General features: G+C 37.7%; 1 protein-coding gene across 1 annotated transcript; it reads left to right on the top strand.

The window, feature by feature from the left end:
* Positions 1–4,357: 4,357 nt before the first annotated feature.
* LOC114274191 (uncharacterized) lies at positions 4,358–12,728 on the top strand. Its single transcript, XM_082885941.1, has 5 exons — positions 4,358–4,454; positions 5,070–5,970; positions 6,014–6,197; positions 10,851–11,036; positions 12,207–12,728. The coding sequence occupies exons 1-5, from the start codon at positions 4,358–4,360 to the stop codon at positions 12,285–12,287; spliced, it is 1,449 nt and encodes a 482-aa protein (XP_082742067.1). The 3' UTR covers positions 12,288–12,728.
* Positions 12,729–18,975: the final 6,247 nt, after the last annotated feature.

The following is an 18,975-nucleotide window of genomic DNA, read 5'->3' as shown; positions in this document are numbered from 1 at the left end:
GTAGATCGCCGATATGTTGGACCGAAGTCGGAGACAGAGCTCTGCTTGGTCCCGAATTGATTCAAGTGACAACAGAGAAGATTAAACTTATCCAACAGAGGATTAGGACTGCCCAGAGCCGACAAAAGAGCTACGCCGACCAGAGAAGGAATGAGTTAGAGTTCGAAGTTGGGAATCACGTATTCCTGAAAGTCTCACCGATGAAAGGAGTTTCCAGATTTGGAAGGAAAGGTAAGTTAGCACCTCGCTATATTGGGCCATTTGAAATTCTTGAGAGAATTAATCCCGTTGCCTACAGACTTGCTTTGCCGCCAGATTTGAGCCAAGTCCACAATGTGTTTCATGTTTCGATGTTGAGGAAGTACATCCGAGATCCACTACATGTAATTGATCATTCCGAGATCACAGTTAATGAAGATTTGGGCTACGAGGAGAAGCCAATGAGGATTGTTGACCGACAAGTGAGGCAATTGAGGAACAGATCGATACCGATGGTAAAGGTCGAATGGAAGGAGCATTATGGCACAGAAGCCACGTGGGAAAAGGAAGAGGATATGAGAGTCCGTTATCCGGAGTTGTTCTGGGAACAAGGTAATTCGAGTTTGGGGACCAAACTTCTTTAAGGGGGGTAGGATATAACAACCCTCACCTTACTCTTGCCATACTCGCATACATTCTTGCATGGTCTTGCTTGTTATGTTAATTTGAAGGTTTTATCTTGCCTTGAATTGCTTAAGTTGCTTGCATGATTTTGTTCCTTGCTTAGCGTATGTGTGTGCGTAGCCGAGGTCATCTTGAGCTTAGTCCGCCTTTGAACCTTGTACTTAGAACTATCTTGAGATCTTGTTCAACCCCATCTTCACCTCGGGCATTCATTGCCGAGATGTTTTGCACTTGAACCTTGTCCGCAGGCAGGTATGGCCTAGGCCGAGATGTGGCGCACCCCGGCCAAGGTGTGGCACAGCTTAGTCAAGTGTCGTCCTCCCTAGCCGATGTTTTTCTATCCTGTTGCTGGATCCTTGTTTTGAGCCGATGTCATCTCTTTGCCGATGTGTCTTACCCGAGCTTGCTGCATACGATGTGTCAGAGACTTGTCTTGTCTATCAATCACCTTTTTGGGGCTGAACCAACCCGATAACGCCACGTGTCCGAGCTGTTTGTTAAGGCAGCCGGCAGATCTTGAAAACATATCATTTTCTTGTCTCAAATCTTTGTTTTAGAGAGAGAAGCTCTAGAGAGTTCTTGAGTGAGAGTGAATCTCCCAAGCTTGATCTTCGTGGCTTGAACCGTTAGATCCGAGTTTTGAGGTTAGAATCTTGATCTCCTTTGGTTGTTCTTGCTGATCATCTAGCTGCATTGCATGATCGGATTTGTTTTGCATGTCATGCATCGTTTTGAAGTTGGTTTTGGTAAGAGAAAATGGTTTTTCATGTGTTCTTGAAGAAAGTCTCATTTTGATCGAAAAGTTTAGAACGAAAACCATGTTTTGTGTTTGTTCTTGCATGACTTTCTTGAATGGGTACCCAGGTCCATATGTTTTGAACTCTTGGCATGAAAACTCAGATTTTTGTAACAAGTTGTGATTTTGCATCCATCTTTCAAATGATCATGTTCTTCATATTCTTCAAAGGAAAACCCAGGTCTTTCCTGACTTTGTTTAACGGGACCTCGGCTTAGCCCTGGACGGTACCCAGTGTGTTTTCGAGGAACGGGAGCAGTGTTTAAGCTCCCAGCTTGTTTTGCTTTGTCTTTGACTTGGATCTGGCAAGAGTGCCGAGATCATTTGCATGTATTTGGAGCTTGCTTTGAGAATGTGACTTGCCATGTGATTGTAGGTCCTTGATATTTGCTTTGAGTCTACACCTGAAGAACTAGGTGAGTGGTATTTCTAATAAAGCTATGTTACACTTGCTTTGATAAATCTTGTTTTGTTTGTTTGACGTGGTATTTGCTAAGCATGAATAAATGGCCTTGTTTGATTGTTAACCTCGGAAAGTCCCTTGTGCTGGAGGACTCTAAACTTCCGCAGTACTATGTATAAAAGGATACGGTCCTTGTTAAATCGGGCTACGGGCCTAAGTAACACAAGTCCCTTGTGCCGGAGGACTCTAAACTTTCGCAGTACTATGTGTAAAAGGATACGGTCCTTGTTAAATCGGGCTACGGGCCTAAGTAACACAAGTCCCTTGTACTGGAGGACTCTAAACTTTCGCGGTACCAAGTGCACTAGTCCCTTGTATTGGAGGACTCTAAACTTTCGCAATACTTTTGACCAAACGATTACGGATCGTACAGCCCTTGATACTTGACTGATGAATACGATTCATACCTTGGTTCGCCGATGTTATGATGCTTGACTGATGAATACGGTTCATCCCTTGGTTCGCCGATGTTATGATGCTTGACTGATGAATACGGTTCATCCCTTGGTTCGCCGATGTTATGATACTTGACTGATGAATACGGTTCATCCCTTGGTTCGCCGATGTTATGATACTTGACTGATGAATACGGTTCATCCCTTGGTTCGCCGATGTTATGATACTTGAATGATGAATACGGTTCATCCCTTGTTTTGCCTACGTCAGTAAACATCTTTGGATACTCGTAATATTTGATTGATGAATACGGTTCATCCCTTGTCTTGTTAAAGTTTTGATGTGTTTCGTTTTGAAGGACCTCGGCTTTATTCATGCAAAACCTTTATTTTTAGTACCATTCACTGAGTTTTGTACTCACCCCTCTATATATATGTAGGTGATGAGCAGGACGGCGGCGACGCCTAGATCGTTTTGGATGCTTGTTTTGGATTTGTGCTTACGTCGGCTTTACTTTTGTAATTACGTCGGCGATGCCCTGTTTTACATGCCGGCAAATCTTGAAAATCATGCTTCTTGACTTGTATTAGCTGTATTTTGTATATGTCGGCTCGAGAAGCCTCTTGATCAAGATGTAACATGTATTTTTACCTTATTGTATTCAAGTTGTGAAGTTAATTGGAATGTTTGGCATTGCTTTGATCTACGCACAGCTCTTATGGACCACTTGTATTTGATTTATTGCTTCCGCATTTGTGAGCCCCCTATATCCATACTCTGATTGTGTTAAGTTTTGAAAAGTTGGCCTTCGGTAATTACGGATTACTGGCCATCACGGCACCAAACTACTAGGGGCGGTTTGGGGTCGTGACAATTTTGTTATTAGTTGGTTATATATATCATCTGAATCTATTCTATTCTTTTCTCTTTTCATCTGTTTGGCTAAGAAACTTGTTTCCTTATCCACCATAACTTTGATTCACTTCTCATTGCTAAGGTTTGCCAAGAAATTTCTTGAAACTTGTGTTTTTTGGGTTCATTTTGGTTCACAAAACTTGTTATTAGCTTTAATTGAAACCTCTATTTCTGGGTTAATTTGCTTTTGCTAGTTGGGTTTGTGGTTTCATGAAAGTTCAATACTTACAATACAATTGCTATAATTTGCAGAAGCACTTGTGCTAATAGATGATTACACTTGGGCCCATTTGGCTGGAGGGTTTTTTTTGAAGTTCCTAAACACACACTCTCTCTCTCTCTCTCTCTAATATTATGCAAGTTGTGCACTTTTATGGGGGGTTCATATTCATGTGTAAAAGAGCATGTTCTATTAGCTAAGATTGAGACTGCCCTTCAAAAGTCTTTCGTACAACTTACAAGTAAACATAGACACTACCCTTCGATTCTAAATGATTTATGGATCCCATTTTATTAGGGGAATAAGTTTATAAGATTATGATAATGAACAGTTCTACTGTTTAAAAAATAAAATCGGAAAAATATCGAGAAAATATATTGAAAGATTGAAATTGATTTCATGTGTGAGTGACACACTAATTTTCTGGTTCTGTTTCTTGTCTCTGCTCCTGGGTTCATAGACTTTCTATATGATAATTCTAGGTGTAATTCTTTCACTGAGGTATATATTCATGTATAAATTCTGGTAATGTTATGCATGCATAAATTCCTGGCAAAATGTGTCACTTCAAAAAAAAAAAAAAAATAATGTTGTGGCTAAATAAGGATCGTAAACCAATTGAGTTGAATAACTCGAGTTCGACTTGCTATTTCTTTCCCTTTTTTTTTTTAACAATGTTTGGAAGTCATCTTCTCTGGTTTTTGTTGGTTTTTGGGGCTGCAAAACAAAAATAAATTGGTGGAAGTGGCTCACTTCTCATGGGCTGAATTTGGTTCAAAGATTTGCTTGAAGTTGTTCATTAACTTTTAGATATATTGTACATGTGACTGCTATTATTTTATTATCATGCCTGTCCTTTTTAAAATCATTACTTTGGCATCTTTGGCAGGACAAGAATGCACAAATGATTGCTGAGTTTCTCAATTTTTTGACAGGATCACTTGCAACCTCTAAGCACATTGTCGAGACTACCAAGTCTTTTAGCATAACTGTCAGTTGTGGTAATTATTCTTACCACTTAAATCTGTACATGATTACTAAAATTCTTTATTGTTTGAAGGAATTTTTTATCTGATAATCTGGAAGCTTGATAGATACCTCAAGTATTTATTAATGCTTTAGAATTTGCTCTTTTATTAAAGTTATTAAATTTTCACTTGTGAAGTTGTTTAAGTGTTTAGAGATAAAATGCTATGGGAGCAGATTCTGCTTATCATTCTTTATGGTTTTATTTAGAAAATTGAGAGTTTTACATGATCCTAATACCTTTTTCCCGTTCTTTGAGCTTATTTTACATGATTTGTCATCTTCTATGTGATTTTTCACCTCCTATCTTTCTTAGTATATTATGGCTTTATGTTCTCCAGAGCTTTTAAGGATTGAAGATGTCTGAAGCTGAAGCAAACTCTCAACTAAGCTTGAAATCCCGGTGAAGGTGAAGGTGAAGGTGAAGGTGAAGGTGAAGGTGAAGTTGAAGTGATTTAGATTTTTAGATACTTACACTCCTTTTTTGCCATGAGACAAAGCTTGGGAAGAATTTCAAGTCCCACCATCGGCAATGCCACTAAACACAATTTGATCGCCTTCTCCTCCTCTGCTTTTTCCACTTCTGCTAGTGGCGGTGGAGGCAGAGGTAGGGGACGAGGCTCCTCCAACTTTCGAATTCACTGTTCCCACCACCACCACCACCCCCACCCCGCCTACCCCTGGTGATGGTGATGACAATGATTCGAAAGACTTCCCATCTGGGATGGGTCATGGCCGATGTAAACCCCTCCTTGGTACCCCTATTCTTCCATCATTTTCTTCTTTCATCTCTTCCATTGTTAGTAGTAGTGGCAACAACACCACTACTACTGGACGTGGCAGAGCCTCTGCCCCTCCTTTGCAATCTGAGCATGAGCCTAAGAGACCCATTTTCTTTAGCAAAGAAGACGGGACTGATTTGACCACTCCCTCTAAAATCCAAATTGGAAATCCCTCAGACAGCAACCTTCCCTTTAGTATTTTATCTGTCCTGTCCGGTGCCGGCCGTGGAAAGCCCTCCGCTAAACAATTGCTTCCCGACGACATGCCTAAGGAAGAAAACCGCCACCTCAGGTCCCGTCATACTGCTATAGGGAGAGGCCAAGTATCCATTGACACTAAGAGTAGTGCAACCCCAAAGTTGAGCCGTGAGGAGGCTGTGAAGAAGGCCGTGGGGATATTGTCGAGGGGCGGTGTTGATGTGGCAGACAGAGTGGAGGACGGTGGGACGGGAACAGACAGTTTTAGAGGGAGAGGCACTCGCGGCGGTGGTCGAGGGAGGGGTTGGAGAGGCAGAGGGAGAGGCGCTGGAAGAGGAGGCCGTGGGGTTCAAGATGCGGACGATGACTACGGAGCCGGCCTTTATCTTGGTGACAATGCTGATGGTGAGAAATTGGCTAAGAGGATTGGACCCGAGAATATGAATAAATTGGTGGAAGGATTCGAAGAGATGAGCGGCAGTGTGTTGCCTTCTCCATATTGTATTTCTATATTAATTACCGGACTAAGCAATTTTCGCTAATAGTTATCTGACATCTTACTTCTTCATATACTTTGTGGTTTTGAAGATTGAATGCGAACCAGAGTACTTGATGGAGGAGTTTGGTACAAACCCAGATATTGACGAGAAGCCGCCCATTCCTCTTCGGGATGCACTTGAGAAGATGAAGCCATTCCTAATGGCTTATGAGGGAATTCAGAGCCAAGAAGAGTGGGAGGTATTCCTAAACCCTATATTCTCCTATCCTATTTCTTATGTTGATTTTGTTTTTCTTTTGCGGCACTACATATTGGTTACTATTTACAACTTAACAGTTGCTGGTTCGAAAAATGCAATAGGTCATAATCATGCTTTTAAATGGTTGTTTTCTTATTCTTCGTTATTTTATTTAAAAAATTACTGTGTTAGAACGTGTAATGAACAATATCTTGTAATGCTAACACCCTTCTTGAGCTATATTTAGGTTTTTGTAACTCGTAATCGTGGTAATTTTTCTTGATATTTTCTCTGTTAGTTTTTCTTTGACCATCTTGCTCCTCTATTTTTGTCTAGTCAGTGTTGTATGTTTGATTTTATTTTGCCTATCATTTCCACTGGTATTTATAACATAGTTAGTGTTGTCTCTATAGCATACATTACATCCTGATCAATCTCTCTTTTCTTGTGATATTCGGTTGACTAAGCTAGGAAATTGTGCTTGTAAAGGACCAATGATTGGCAACCTTTTGTTTTAGGCATGTTTTTCCAACAAGAAACAGTGTACTGGGAGAGATTTTTTCGGTGACGATTAGCATCTATAAACTTAACCGTATTAGTGTCTATGCTTAAACTATGGACCCTAATTACTGTCTTGGTTGGGCTCATTGAACTTTTTGGGTTGCACTCAATTCAAAGAGACATTGAAACAAAGAAACACCTCTAATGCACAATGTTAACAAATCTAAAAATAAATTTTCTAAGACCTGGGTTCTTTTTTGTTGGACCAAGCACAAGCCCAAAGAAGCGACCATGTGAAATATTCCCAATAACCACATCTTCTGCTCCCCTTTCTTTATTATTAATAGTCTTGTAAATAAAAGCATCTTAGCAAAGTAGTCCTGCTTTCTTTTCTTTTAAATAGCTGATAACATTGCAGCTAAAACTACTTTGTTATGGAAAATCTTCTATGCCATGTGGTTGGCATTACAAACTAGCCACAATTTTCCTCCATGGGTCTGTTTGGTGCGGCTTATCTGAGCTGCTTATAGTTTTTTTCTTTTTTTATTCTGTATTCTAGGGGTCTGTGTCAGAATGTTTCATGCAGTTTTTTGCTTAGAACTTATTAAGCAGAAATAACTTAAATACGCTAAAAAACTAATTATATGAAAGTTGGGGGAGGGGTGCTTTTAGTCTCTCCTTTCTAATCATTAGCTTTTAGATTACAATAAGCTTCACCAGACATGTATGTTGGGCTTAGACTGATCAATCACAAAGCAAGGAATGATTTTCCTAAAATATTGTACGAGAATGCTGAAAAGAAATGGTTGACTGGTTTTAAATGTGATTTGAAGAGCTTGCATTATAGAATTATTTCAACTCTCAAGATTATGTCCACAGCTGCAAACTAGAAAAGGAATGTTACTTAGTTTCTTTATCACCATGATTCAATACTTGATGCTGCATTCTTCTGTATTTTCTTTATCGTCCTGCGTACAATTTGTTACTGGTTCATCACTGCTGTGTTCATTCTCCTTTATTACAATAGTAACGGAACTTGTTGGGTCAGTGCCACCTTAATCCATAATCAAAGCATGTCATTATTTCTAGTCTTTATGTTAAGGCACATGCAATGACTTTTGACATCTTATAATTTAGAAACTTTAAGTTGTTTTTGATATTTTTTCTTTTTTCCTTTTTTCTGCATGCAACCTTGAGTTATGCAAGGTCATTTTTTTCTTGCTTGCTGATTAACTACATAATGTGATTGTATTGTCTCTCCCGACTTTAAGGTCACAACATTGGGAGACATATGATTATGCTTGTTTCATCACAAAAATTTAGTCATTTCACCTATTTTTTTCTTTTTGATTATTTATAGCTGGATTTTGATTATTTGGAGATATGATCTCATTCGGTAGCACTTCGTTATTTATAAAGGTGTCTTGGTTTTCGATGCTCCAAAGAGGCAATAATATTCTAGATTTCCTCCAGCTAAATAGGACGACCTAGTGCACATGACTCCTACTAAAGCAAGGTTGGGGAAGGGCAAGATGTACACAACATGTCTCCCATATTTCTAGAAATGCTGTTTCTAGGGATGGGATAGGATTTTCTTCAGCTATGCTTAATATTACTTTTCCTGATTATAGCTGGATTTGGATTGTTATGGTTGATACTCCACTCCATATCGATGGTGTGGTTGTTAAAATCACGATTCGGTGTAATCCTAAAACTCTTCATAGAACCAAACTTGCAACCTCTCCCTACTTTTAAAATACTTCAATAAAGTGGCAATTTCATAGAAAGAGCTTTCTCAGCTTCTGACATTGATTTCCATTAGACTTTACCAGCTTTACCAATAACAACCTATTTAATCTCCGGATGCATCTGATTTGAACATTTTTCCATGAAGATTAAATAAAGCACTAACAGAGGATTCTTCGGTAAAATTTTCCCTCCAAAATGGGGCTGCTCCAACCCATTAGGAGGCTTCACCACTCTATTATCCCCTACCAAACACCTATCCTTGATCTCCTTTCCGCGCTGCCCCACTAAAGCTTCCCTTACCTTCTTTCCATTGTAATAAATTATACATTAAAATTTTTGAAATTTCTTGTTTTTCCTAGCAGATGATTTTCCCTTCCCTTATTCATCTAAACCGTATAGCTCTTGATTTATCATTGTCAATGCAAGTACAATCATGGATCTTCCTATCCATCTTCCTAACCATTAGTTCAAATTGTACTTCACTTAGGTTACCACCTTTATCATTAGTGAGGGTAAATTTCTTAAATTTACCAGTGTTCTTATCAATTGTTATGAGAACTTAAGACCCATTATCATCAGTTTGAAGTGAACCCTTAGAAACAAAATCCTTCCTTTACCAGACCCTATCTCAAACACTGATGGAACCTACAAAATGGATTATCATTTGAATCGTCAAGGCTCTCCACCTCAACTCCACATGGAGGAATCACAGCCAAAGGAGACGCCACAGGTTGCATTTCCACGATAGAATTAAGCTTAACCACAACCTTCTTATAATCTAAACCTCCCTCCAAGGAATGTGAGTACTTTTAGCAAACCCAATGTCACCCTACTGAAGCAACTTCAACACTTTATGTAAATCTAATAAATCCTCTTCCTTTAAACCTACATCAACCGCAACATCTTATCAAGCTTTTACCTCATCGTGACCTCCTAAAAGAACCGCTCCAATAGAAAAATTGCCACCCTTGTCTGAACAAGCCATCATAGGGTTCCTTACAACCTCTCAAGTAGATGAAACCCTCCTTAGGATATAAAGGTTGAAGAACACTTGAAACTCTCTCAAGAACTCATAGGGCTACTCAAACTCAGAGGCATGAGCCCTTAAAATATATTAGGTCATTTCTATGAGCATAGACACGGCAAAATCAGTGCCGTAGCGGTGCTGGACATAGGGACACACCGGGGACATGCCACGGACTAGTACGGGACAAGCCATTTGTGGTGTCCCTTATTTTTTTATTATTTTTTTGTGTTTTTAGTGTGGGACACGGCAGGGACAAAAGAAGAGACCTTATTTTAAAATCATAAGAAAAAAAAAGGGAAGAGAAAATTGAACCTGTTCGTCGATTGAAGTCCGAAGTCGATCTCCATCTTCATCAAGCTCCATCTCAGTTGATCTCCATCCTGGTAAGCCTCTCGTCTCTGGGCCTCTCGCCTCTTGTCTCTCTCTTTCTCCATCTTCTCGCCTTTCGTCTTCTCATCTGTAGTCGCGATCGATCAAAGAACTCTATCCAGTGTCTCTCTCTCAATGCTCGCTCTATCTCTCTCACCTCGCGATCGATATTGACGAGCTCGTCACTCACTCTCTCGCTAGCTCTCTATTTGGCTTTCTCTCTCACCTTACGCTCTATATATATAATCTATATTATATTTATATATTATATATGTATTTATTTATATATTATATGTTTGTTTATATTTATTTATATTTATATATTAGATTTATTTATTTAAATGTAATGGTATTTATTATATATATGTCTTTATTTATTTATTTAAATGTATATTTTTGTTAACAAATAAAAATATATTTTAAAAAAAAAAAAAATTGCCATGTCCCCTGCTGTGTCTATGTCCCAATTTTTTGAAAATTTTCGTGTCTCATGTCCGTGTCCATGCTTCATAGGGTCCTTTTATATATGAAAAGAGCAATCAGAAAGCTAAAGCAAGTCAGATTAGGTCAATTTCTGCATGAGCACTGCTCATTGGAAGAAAAAACAATAAAAAATAGGCTCAGTCGCTTGATCTCTAAGCGAGCCCTAAGTGAGTGCTCCAATCTGGAAATATCAATAGGAAAATCAATTTCTGCACAATGGTGATTGATCACTTTTAAATGGGCTCGATTGTTATTCTACTAGGGTGCTCTAGTGCTTATCAAGTGCGCATGAAGGCTCAAGCATTTATCAAGCCCTTGTCTCTAGAGATGTGCAAACTCACTAATGTTTCTAAAAATTATCCTATGGTCAATGCAATACTCATCTAATGCAAAAAGATTGAAAAGATAAATACATTAAATTGCTTTTTGTCGTGGATAGGGACTGTAGCAGTAATTCTTTAAATATATAATATTCTGTTGTCTTTCACCAGTTGCTTGTAACTTTTATCTTTTCAACTTTTCCAGGAAGTTGTGAAAGATACAATGGAGAAAGTCCCTGTTATGAAAGAGCTTGTGGATCACTACAGTGGACCGGACAGAGTAACTGCTAAGAAACAACAGGAAGAGCTGGAAAGGGTAGCAAAAACTCTTCCTCAAAGTGCACCTGCTTCAGTCAAGCGTTTTACTGATCGTGCTATTCTCTCTCTCCAGGTTGGGGTTCATTGTAATGCTTCTATGTTAATTCTACATTGTGGTTTACATAATGGTGCTAAACTTGACGGGCTCTACATATTTTGTTGATTCTGTGGCTTTTTAGCTTTACTCCTGGTGTGGGGGGTTTTGTGGCACCATTGCTAGATATGTGGTACCTGTTGTGGTCAACCACGAAGATGGGTGCCATTGGTTCTATGTGAGATTGTTTTATATATATATACATATTGGGGAACAGAAACAGTATGAAAGTATCTGAATACAAAATAATTTCATCTAACAGAGGAGTGAAGTTTTCTACTCATTTGCCTTCCTACACAATCCATGATTTCATGTTCTGCTTGGTTGGATTGAAGGGCCACAAATTGTAGTCTCCTGTAGGATATAGTCCTCTGTTCTTTTATTTTTCATTCCCTGTTTTGGTTGAGTTCTCATCAACCTTTGTATCGGCCTTGGCTTGCATAGGATTGGGCTCAATTATAGGTGCCAACCTAGTTGGGATGTATTTTTGAGCTATGATGCATTTCAGTCAAGTCCCCTCTTCTATCCTTTATCAATAAAATTATTCTTTGCTGATCAAAAAAAAGAAGGAAACAAAATAGGAAATGTAGAAGCGAGAGAATAAGCTCTGTGATTTGCTAAATTACCTGTAAACCTTGGTAAAAAGATATGGCTTGCATTAGCACATACCGCTTTGATGTTAGCTCTTTGATGGTTGCTAAATCATCTGATTGCCCTGATTTCTACCCATGTTAATTTCTAAATGAGACGTGTGTATTACTAAATTTGATTTTCGTAGTGATTCGTGTGTAAAATTGGGAGTGTTACCAATGAAACACTAAAGAAAGTATATAGGGAATGTTTGTTGATGTCAGTGTATCATGTTTGGATAATTTCCTCTTTGTTGATACGCTTATCTCCCTCATTTTTTTCGTTCTTTTTTGTTACTTTTTTTTTTTCTTCATTGTTATGTATATGTATAAAAAAAAAAAATCTTGCTAAAAATATTAAAACAACTTGCATAAATCTGCAGAAAAGAATCTGAAAGGAATTATGAGCGGGTAAAGAAATTTGAAAGAACTCCCTTGATGTTTGTGACTCCTCTTTGATTTGAAATTCTGCACAGGGAAAACTTTGTAATTTGTTTGTAATACGATATATATAATGCAGAGCAACCCAGGCTGGGGATTTGATAGGAAATGCCAGTTTATGGATAAGCTGGTGTGGGAGGTCTCACAGCATTACAAGTAAGCTTTGGTATGGCTCATATGTGTCGATTGCAGACAGGAGTGGAAGTGGATTCACAATTTTGATCATTGAAGGTGGTTGTCATTAGGGGATTCCAAGTGCTGCTGCTGGTTTATTGAGGTATAATTATATTCGTACTTTTTCCTTTGTTGAATACTGAAATTTTATTTTGTATTTGCCCTGTCTGTCTTTTGAGGAATGAGGATTTTGTAGGGCAAATTTGATATTGTAATAATTTCTGTTAAAAGTAGTTTTTTTTTTTTTTTTGGGTACCGTGTCAATCAAGTTTTATTCATGAATGTCACACAAACAACAATTCCTTTTTTTTTAGCCTCTTTCTTACTTCAATGATGCTTAGCTTGTGGGATTAGCTCTATTTATGGTAGTGCAAAACTTTTATACTCATTTGTACCCTTGTGCATAATATACACATATTTTTATTTCTCTGTGGCTGGCTCTATTTTGTTTTGTGCACTTTTATCCCTAAAATGTGGTGTTTGTTTTGAGGGATAAGACCATGGGATTGGACTAACTAATAGTCCCTATGTAGGACTATTGTGTCCTATGGGGGCCACAAATGGGGGGATAAGGGGGGATATTAGGAATGGCAACGGGTCGGGCCGGGGCCGGGAATGACACTCCCCGTCCCCGATCCCCGAAAGTAGAAAAATCCTCGTCTCCGCTCCCGATCCTCGATGGGAAAACCATCACCTCCTCCGCCCACATCCCCTAACGGGGTCGGGTTCCCCGACCCCGAAAAATCCCCGACAGATTTATTCTCAACACACACACACACACACACACAAGAAGAACTGTTCAGATCAACCACAATTCATCAACAACCATCACCAACAGCAACAGCAACAGATATATATATATATATATATATATAAGAACTTAAAAAAAAAATGTGTTCATCAACACAAACAGACAACAGCAGATGTATATATATAACTTAAAAAAAAAAAAATTGTTCATCAACAACATATATATATATATATATATATATATATATATGGAGAGAGAGAGAGAGAGAGAGAGAGAGAGAGGGGGCTTCTGCAGTTCTTTTTGGTCAAGGTCTTGTTCAGATCGATCCAGATCGGTAGCTTCACGGTCTGTTCAGATTGAACCACGATCTGTTTAGATTGATCCAGATCAGTAGCTTCACGAGATCGATCCTGGCCCAGTTCAAATCGGTGGCAACAGAGGGCTTCACGAATGGACCACGGACGGTTCACAAGCGAGACGGAGAGGGAGAAGGGAGGGCTTTACAAGCGAGACAGAGAGGGAGAAGGGAGGGCTTTACAAGCGAGACAGAGAGGGAGAAGTGAGTGAGGAAGAGAGACATGAGAGAAGCAGTGAGATGAGAGAGATGAGAGACGCAAGTGAGGGAGAGAGAGAGACGCGATGAGACAGGGAGAAATAAAAGTGTGATTAATGGATTTGGTTTATATATATATATATACCTAGGGGTAAAATAGGAATTTTATTTCGGGGATAATCGGGGATGGGGACGGGGACGGGGCTAGGACACATATCCCCATCCCTGGCCCGAGAGTGATCAGGGATCGATTTTTAAATACCATCCCCATCCCCGTGGGGATATTTTTCGGGGAAAAATCGCACAAATTAGGTCGGGGGGTCGGGTTTCCGTTGGGTCGGGTTTAAATTGCCATCCCTAGGCGATATGGGATAAGGGGTGAAATGATCATTTTAACCCTGTACTATTTAATTGTATATTATATTTAGTAAAATTCAATAAAATTTAAATGTCTTAATTTAAAAATGAAATAATTTTTTTATTTTTTATTGATGTTTTATTTATTAAGTTTTTTAAAATAAATTTTTATAGATGTTTTATTTTAAAATTTTGTTTGTATTTTATTTAATTTTATTATTTAAATTTTATTATTTTTTAAAATAAATTTATTTAAAATTTTAATTAAAAAATAACATTTATTTTTATTGATATTTTATTTATTTAATTTTTAAAAATAAATTTATTTAATTGTGTAAAAAATAAAATAAAATAAATTTTTATCTAATCTAACTAAAAATAATTAAAATATTAAAGATATGTTTAATATTGTTATTACTTAGTAAATAATTTAAAAGAATAAAATAGTCATTTGAACATTTATCTTTTCTCATAATATCTTAAATAAACATAAGATTCATATCCTAATCAAATAGTTATTTTTTGACATTTAATCTCATGATTAAACAAGTATGTGATACAAATTCAGTTGAACCAATTAGTTCGGGGACAATGTATTTAAGGACTAATAGTTTAGTGGAATCCAATCTCTTCTTATTCAGTCTGTCCAAACAAACGCACAATGCCAGTAGTGAAAAAAAAAAAAAAAAAAATTAACAGAGCACTTAATTTTTGTCCATGTATTTGCCATCTTGTTTTAATCGCCAAAACTTGCATATTTCTTTAGATAATACATCTTTTATTAACTATCTAATACTCAGTAGTATTCTTTATTATTTTTTGTTATTTATTTTTTCGTAGAAGTATTTATTTTATTTGAGGTATCCTAAATAAGTGCACTATTTGATTTTGTAGATTGAAAAATTGAGGAAAAAAATATGATTGTTTGGGTTAATTTTTTGACTTGTTATGAATAAATGTGTATTAAAAAATTGTATAAATTAGTATGTAGGAAAAGATTAGGAGTGTGAGTTGTACGGCCGTACTATTCGTGCAACTGAATTGATGCTAATAAATGATTGGCTACTTTTCGGGTATTGGACTGGACGGTGCTGTTCGGCTTGTGGGGGCCATCACGGGTTCTGTTTTGATAATTTGAACCGTTCAATGTGTAAAACTCGTCGAGTACTATATGCTTGTAAAAAATTACGTTGATCGGATATCGATAGCTATCTGATCAGATTGTTTTTTTTTTTCAACCGTTAACTATAACACCATCTATTTTTTTATACAAAACTGATTATCATGTAGTTAGCGATATTCGATCAATGTGATTTTTTTACAGACATATAGTACTCGACGAGTTCTACATATTGATGGTTCAGATTATCAAAACGGGACCCGTGATGGGTCCCCATGGACCGAACAACAGTGTGTTAAAATTGCACTCTAATTGTGCAATTTTTCTTTAAAAACGCAGCCACAGATCTGAACCGGTCAGATTGACTTGTAATTCTGTGTGTAAAATTAATTTTTTAATATTTTTTTTTGATAAATAATTATAACTTTTTAACTTTTTGAGTAATTTTTTTATTTTTTATTTTTTATTTCTTTTACACATGGCAAACCAGGCCTTTGGGAACGATTGCCGAATATCCTACTAAAATGAACTCGTTGCATTTAAGTTTCAAAAGCCTTTAAATTACAAAATTGTTACTAATGGAGAAATTTGTATTAAAATTATGTAAAAATGGGATTTCCTTTAGCCCAAAAGTCATTTTCATTCTCCGAAGGACCAAAACACTCTCGCTTTATCCTGGGTGGGCAAGGGAGAGGAGAGAGAGAGAGGGGACATAATTAGGTGTGAGGATTTTAAGTTTTTGGTACAACTTGCAATTTTTATGAGGTGGAACTAATGAATTGGTTGGCCGTAAAAGAGGGATTCACTGCACATTCTTGAAAAATTTAGACGGTGTTTGGGATGATTTTCAAATTATGATTCTATCTCGACATTTTAATATGATATTTGGATAGTATTTTCAAATCACATTTTCACAATATTTACAAAATTCTGTAAAAAAGTTGTGTGAGGCGCAATTTTTAAATTTTTTTTTTCAAATTTGGCCTAACCAGTCGACTCACCGGATGTCCCACCAGTCGTCCGGTCGGTTGACCAGAATAGTGTAAATTTTTATTTTTTTATTTTTTTTTTTGTAATTGACATGTTAATTTTTATATATTCGAAAAAAATATTTTCTGAATTTTTTATTTTTTGTGTTTTAATAGAATTTTGAGTTGTATGCTTAGTTATGAGTTGTAAGTTTTTGTATCAAATATCATAAGTCACATAAAAAATTCTCCACTCAATTCAAAATTCTTTTCAAAACTCTTTCACCAAACAAATTTTTCACACCCAAATCATAATTCTAAAACTCACAAATTCAAAATACAACTTCTACTTTCAAATCATAATTAGAAAGTTCTACCAAATCCAACCTTAATCTCTAATTTAAAAATCTAACAAAATACAAACAATTGACTTAAAATGAAGATACATGCTTTAGTTGAGTAATTGTCACGACCCAAACCCGTCCCGAGAAGGTTGGCATCGAGACCGGCCAGTAATCCTAGATTACCACAGGCCTTTCTGTACAAACATACATAACCGGGGCTTGCGGAAGCAAAAACAAAGCACTAATAGTCCAAAGAGCTGTGCATTTATATGAACATACATTACATGCCAAAAATGTTAATTTACCCACTACATTACATCACATATAATCAAAATTCATATACAAGACATAGGCTCACGCCTCATGTACAACCAAAACCAAGCTTCCTAACGGCCTTCTGGGCCTAGCCCCAACTCGGAGGCACCAAAAACACCGGGTAGGCTTCAAAACGGCGGCTCAGCTCGGACTTCGCCTAGGCTTGACTCCCAGAGTGCTCACCTATAATTACATATACAAACAATGAGCTAAAGCTCAGCAAGTAACATTAAAGTAAAGGGGTAGTGAACAAATCCCACATTTCATATATCCATAAAATAAACCATTCATAAACATAATCATCTCTCAATTTATTTTCCCAAATGGTTCTAATAATTCCCGGTATCTCATAGGCGCGCTCAATTTTGTTTTCTGAACCCATTACGGTCATCAATTTCTTTCCCAAAGTTCTCATCTCAACAGATATTCTTCTAATTCAAACAGATATTCTTCAATTAATTCGCATAAACACATAATTAATTACTGATAAATATGACACATATTTTGGGGTCATTACAGTAATATTATACATCATCAAATAAATATTATGAAAAAATTTATGAAATTAAATTAAAGATAATTACATAATATATAACAAAACATTACAAACTAATTAAAGGAAGAATTTTCATAAAAGATATTTCTACCTAGCATTATTGGCTTTAATAATTGACAGGGCTGCTTAACGCGACCTAGGTAAAGCACCACGTACGACAAAGAAAAAAAAGAGAAAAAAGAAAAAGAAAAAGCACCAGGTACGACAAAAGACAATCTCAATTGGTTGGAGTAGGACAGCTGGTAGATGTTTGCTCTTGCGCTCTCTCTCACTCTCTCTCTTTTAACTTTGTGGCTCCTCTTCATCCATTGTATCACAAATGGTGTGGCCCCTTGTCTCCGGCAGAAATGTGACGAATAACCCGCATAACCAAATCGTCACCCCAAACACCCCATATAACAGCAATCCTGAATTATTCCTTCCAGCTGCGACCAAAACAGGGCTGAACACCCCACCCAAAACCACTGCCTGCCTCACCATAGACATTGCCGAGTTCCTCACACACGTCGGAAACAACTCTATCGTTGAAAAATCTAGAAATCCCCTAGATGTTGATTTGTGATTATGTATCAATTTAAAGCAGAATATAACAATCCCAATCAAACAATCAAACAATCAAGACAAAGAGACACAACGATTTAACGTGGAAAAAACCACAATTGGACACCTCCAACTGTGATAAAAAAACCACTGGCAACAGCCACAAGAACAATCCACTAAGAAGATTTAAAGGAATTACACAGGTATACTCTCAATTACCTAGCGAATCCACAACGCCTAATTGAACCAACCTCTATGTGCCTCTTCCAACCCCATCTTCACCACGGAATTGTCTTTCTGATGAGCCACTCTGGATTCCACCACAGCTTCTGGCTCGAATTCTTCAGAATCCACAACTGAAGAACAACACTCTCTTTTGTAGAACAAAACACAACCTTTGATGTACTCTCTTTAGAACATGAGTTGAAGACTCAATCAAAACATCAAAGAAAAACTAGCAAAATCTCTCCAGATATAAACCTTAAGATCCAAAAATAAGATCTGAAGAAGTCCCCCTAGTGTTGGGAGAAAACCAATTATTTATAGAAAACCAAAGCAATCCTAATTTCAGAAGAAAACCAACTCTTTAATCAAATCTGGAAATCTGGGATCGCGCGGTCCGCTCGAGCGCCCTTTTCCCCGCTCGAGCGGAGACTTCAAATTCAGTGATTTCATACAGGCTCCGCGCTCGAGCGTCGGTTTTGCCGCTCGAGCGGCAAATCACACTATCCAGTACTTTTGCAGGCGACTGCAGAGATGCTGAGAGCTTCCAATCCCCGCTCGAGCGTCACTTTCCCCGCTCGAGCGGGAAGGCCAAAAATGGAAAAACTGGAAAAATATAACATGATCGAACAGGCAACTTTTAATGCATTTTTGCATTTTGCTTCGGCGGCGCTGCCCCTCGACCCCGCCGTGGCGCAGCCCCGGACCCGCCAAGGGGCGCTGCCCCCTGGACCCCCGCGAGCTGACCGGGCAGCTCAATCCCCGTCATAATCAGCGAAGTGGCAATCTTGAAAGTTTTATCATCACAAACTTCTCTGAAATGCTTGATTCGGGTTGGATTCGCATCTAAACGCTCATAGCCTTACTGAAATAAAAGTGCGAATAAAATTACAACTCAAAGGAGTTTTGTCAAACGAAATTGCCAATAAATAAAACCTAACAGTCTAA

The sequence above is a fragment of the Camellia sinensis genome, chromosome 8 (genome assembly GCF_055761805.1).
Source record: "Camellia sinensis isolate YWXY chromosome 8, ASM5576180v1, whole genome shotgun sequence".
NCBI lineage: Eukaryota > Viridiplantae > Streptophyta > Magnoliopsida > Ericales > Theaceae > Camellia > Camellia sinensis.
Note: the sequence above shows the minus strand (reverse complement) of the source record. Positions and strands in the feature narration are given on the sequence as shown.

Bases quoted from the DNA above. Each gene is read 5' to 3' on its own strand.
- LOC114274191 (XM_082885941.1), top strand. From the start codon at position 4,358: ATGATTGCTGAGTTTCTCAATTTTTTGACAGGATCACTTGCAACCTCT. The intron at 4,455-5,069 runs GTAATTATTCTT...CACTTCTGCTAG, and splicing joins TAGCATAACTGTCAGTTGTG to TGGCGGTGGAGGCAGAGGTA. The intron at 5,971-6,013 runs ATTAATTACCGG...TAGTTATCTGAC, and splicing joins TCTCCATATTGTATTTCTAT to ATCTTACTTCTTCATATACT.